The 3987-nt window shown below is 37.5% G+C and overlaps 1 protein-coding gene across 1 annotated transcript; it reads right to left on the reverse strand.

The window, feature by feature from the left end:
- Window positions 1-106: 106 nt before the first annotated feature.
- On the reverse strand, window positions 107-3688 carry LOC137965849 (transmembrane emp24 domain-containing protein p24delta9-like). The gene is made up of 5 exons (XM_068812217.1): window positions 3497-3688; window positions 2261-2526; window positions 1721-1930; window positions 587-663; window positions 107-484 (listed from the first exon to the last, which is right to left on the reverse strand). Exons 2-5 carry the CDS (start codon window positions 2468-2470, stop codon window positions 340-342), a joined length of 642 nt encoding a protein of 213 aa, XP_068668318.1. The 5' UTR covers window positions 2471-2526; window positions 3497-3688; the 3' UTR covers window positions 107-339.
- Between the last annotated feature and the right edge of the window lie 299 nt (window positions 3689-3987).

Here is a 3987-nt window from a genome sequence, read left to right on the forward strand (position 1 = left end):
AAATATGAGCCTATTGATCCCACATTGGAATAAAATATATTTACTTCCATTAACATTGTTTTGAGAGCAGATATGTCTAGCATTTGTGCATGAAGTATGTCAAACCTTCCTGGAAGAAAATTATTTTATCTGTTAATGTCAGGCTCGACTACAAGTTTATGCACCTAAACAGTATTAACCCCACATGCCCCATCTTGGCAAAACCTGGTTTCACTGTCCCTGCCAATCTATGGAAACATCCCCTCAATGCAGAATAATTTAAGAGAGTATATGTATGTTAGTTTTCAAAACTACAATAGAGGAAATGGGCTACTGTATCTCACATAAACACAACTGAAGTTACAGAATCTTTTTCCTCTCAAAAAAGGTCTTCAAGTGCCATAGCTGCAAGCCTGCTACCGACAAGCAGATAAAGAACGAAAGACCGGTTAAAACAGCCATTCTAGTATTAGTGGTTCTGTTCAGATCCTGCATTTCCTCCTCCCTGAAATAGATCAAACAAACATAAATATGACAGTTAGTTTATCATATTATGACCAAGTTAGTTGGTGCAACTTGGGAGATGAAAAGATTTCATAAAGCGTACCTCTCGCGAAGATAAAACATCTCTTCGTGGATAGATTTAATAGTGTCTTCTAGCTTTCTGAGCTCCAGCTCCATTACCTAGAGGAGGATCAACATGAACAGATCATGACTTAGAACTGGCTGGTAATAACAATGAATACCACAAGCAAGCACCACTGACATCCATAAAACTCAGGAAATTTCAGTGTTACATATTTAACACAAAATAACAGGCAAGAAATATATGCCATCGATCTTCTAAATATGAGAGCAAGTCCAAAAAATTTAGTTCATATATCACCCAACATAAAACATAACACCGCCTCACACTCAGTATATATCGCCTGGTTGCAGCAGATGTCGTAACTAGAAACTAGATAGCAATATCTTTTACTTTAGAAAAGGGATTGAAACCTTTCAGCCTTTTTTTTTAAATGTTGACATCACACTTCATACATCCAATACCCCTGGTGAGGGCTAGAACCCAAGACCTCATACTAGAAAACCCCCCATGTCGCCATCAAGACAAACACCTGACCCACAAACCTACAGCTATGGTTGTAAATGGAAACGCCTGATTAAGGCTTGTACCATCAGTTTCCACAAATCTGTCAAAACCTTCCTAAAATTAAACTCACAAAATAGAACTCAATCATGGGTTACATGGAAGATTATGCCTCAAACAGAAGCTTCAGCATCTTCAGTAAATAACATGCATGAAAGTAAAGGAATAATCAAAGTTTTGATTTGCCTGCACAATGACACTGATATTTAACACTAGCAATACCTATGAAGTGAAGAGCATACAGAGCAAGTTCAGTAAATGCAAGACTAATATGCAAGCTCAGAAAACATTGGAGAGATCTTCATTTCACTCTAGCATAACCAACTCTAAGGGAACCACATTTAACATTTTTTCTTGTGTTTGCCCAAACAGGTGTCTTTCAATCTTTACAGTTTTATAACTAATGTCATCCATTCAATAAATGGCCATACAATACATCCAAAAGACCTACATTTTGTCTTTTATTCTTACACTTGAGGCAGGGATAGAAAGGGAAGTAATACATAGGATTTGCGCATGTACCAAGCAAATAAGAGCATCAAGATGGCCAAAAAAAAAAAGGAAATAATAAATCAAGGTAAAACCACTTACATCAACTTGCCCTTTCTTGGCAACATTTGACCAATCTTTCGCAGCAACTCCAGTCTTCCAATCAAATTCCACCGTTATTGTTGCTACTGGCTTGTGCTCAGGTGCCCAGAAACAAGCCAGGTAGTCACCAGCCTCCGTTGAAGTAAAAGCAAAATTCCCCGACTCAACATTATCAGCATAATGGATGCTGTTCCCATATGGCGATGTAACCTGAAATCCCATGTGCAAAATCCCATAGGTGATCCGTGAATTTACAATGACAGAAGCATAAAGAAATAAAAGTAATCTAAGGCAGTCTTACTATCACCTCAATAATGCACACTCTCTCTTTTAATAGTTTATACACCGCATTTCAAAAAAATAACTATCACTTCAATAATGCTGTCTCACTTAACAATTTAATAAGGCTAATTTTTTAGACATAGGCAAAACTTTGAGAGTGACAAAGAAAAACATTCAATAAACAGTGGAAGAAAACAGTGTCAGAAAGAAACACATCATTTACATCAAACAGGGATAAGTGTATGAGAGTCATCTTACACGAGATGTGATTTGGTGAGAATCAGGAGGAGGATGCCCCTCAGAGGGAACAACAACATTATATTTCCCGACCGACATCGAATTAATCTTTATGTCTTCTGCGATACATTTGGTGTGCCCTGATTGAAGATCAAATCGGAGGGAAAGTACAGATGTTGATAGAAGACACAGAATCACAAAGCCAGTACTAAACGCAGAACTACCCATCATCAGAATTTTGGGATGAAAACTTGCTTTTCATTAACTTCTTCTTTTAATTATAGGATCTGCAAGACAAAAGAAAGTTGGACATTAGAAGATAAACAATAACTTCCAAAGATATGTCATTCAGAAGGTATTGTACAACCTACCATCCAAGGTTTATGGGAGAACTACATTTAATCAGATTTGTTTGATGAAGTGAAGTGAAATGCAGGGGAAAAATGCTGTAAATGTTCTTAGCACCAACATCTTTCTCCTACAGAGACTATTCAAATTGCTAAATGTCGTCCCTAAACAAATAACGTAACACTAAGAGCAGAATATTTCGAATATACAAGCAAACACTAGCCTTTACTTGGTAAACCGTTAATGCGTCCTCATAGGCCTTCAGTTTCATTATTTTAAATTTCTCTTTTCCGGCTTTCCTTTACATTGGTGCCCATTACCAGCTCTCGCGCACCTATCTAAAACAATAAGAACATTGCAAGGTTTTAAGAATAATTTTACCCATAACAGCAATAGAGCAGAAAAAATAGGTTTTGACTCTCCGGACATCGAGGACCAATTTTCACTGAAGCTGAGCAAGTCGAATTACGAGAGAGCAATAAAATATATAACCGAATAGTAGCCAACGCGACCTATAGTTCTGATTAGAGAAAACCTCATGCAGATCCAGATTAAGTTATCTGAATTGGTCATATGGAAGAGAAAATAGGTCATATAACAATAAAACAGATTCAACAAAAAAAAAAAACACCATACACCACCAAAACATTGTAAGATTACACCAGGTATTTCACTATCGCCACAACCAAAAAAACAGAACTCTTTTGAATTCGAAACCAAATAGCAAATTTCTCACACGAACTTCCTCTCCATTTGATAATTAGTCAAGACCAGGAAAATTTAAATTACATGATCCCCAGATTCAATAGATCGCCGCAAGATTATAGAACATCTAGAGAAAAACAGATCAAATAACAACTCCAAATACTGGTTTTTCACAACACAAGCCCTCGGTATATAGATACCAACCTGCGATAAATCGATCTATAGAAGTCCTCAGAAATCCCCGATTATTTTCAGGGATAAGGGTAGAGGGAGTACGCAATGCTAGCTCAACAACCGGCGGGGGTAAGCAAATCTGCAGAGTGGGGTTCCGACTTTCGACTTCTGATAGGCCTCGAGCGCAATTGCACGAAGTCATTCTCTTTCGTTTCTAAGAGAAGTCAGAGACTCGGAAGCCATGGTTAAATGACTAAACTGACCTCATCTTCTCTTCTGATTCGAGGTAGGGTTTGTTTTGTAATTTGGTTATCCAGGTAGTGGGCAATGTTATAAGAACAGGGGTGTCTAGGTTTGGAGCATTTGGTTAAACCCTATTGTAAGGCCATAATGTTGGTAAGGTTTAGAATACCACTTTTTAAGGGTAATTTTGTTTGAACCCTTGCACTTATTAATTTTGGATTGGATGGCTTTCACTCACATGCTTGCAGCCGTGGGAGGAGTAATTGAAAGAAATTACC

This window comes from Aristolochia californica, unplaced genomic scaffold (genome assembly GCF_029961685.1).
Source record: "Aristolochia californica isolate CCGP_79_NKW_82.1479 unplaced genomic scaffold, dmAriCali1.0.hap1 SCAF_5, whole genome shotgun sequence".
Taxonomy (NCBI): Eukaryota; Viridiplantae; Streptophyta; class Magnoliopsida; order Piperales; family Aristolochiaceae; genus Aristolochia; species Aristolochia californica.

Coding starts and splice junctions, on each gene's coding strand:
- LOC137965849 (XM_068812217.1), bottom strand. CDS start 2,470: ATGATGGGTAGTTCTGCGTTTAGTACTGGCTTTGTGATTCTGTGTCTT. Junction 1,931..2,260: donor CTCACCAAATCACATCTCGT/GTAAGATGACTC, acceptor ATGGGATTTCAG/GTTACATCGCCATATGGGAA. Junction 664..1,720: donor CCAAGAAAGGGCAAGTTGAT/GTAAGTGGTTTT, acceptor ATCCTCCTCTAG/GTAATGGAGCTGGAGCTCAG.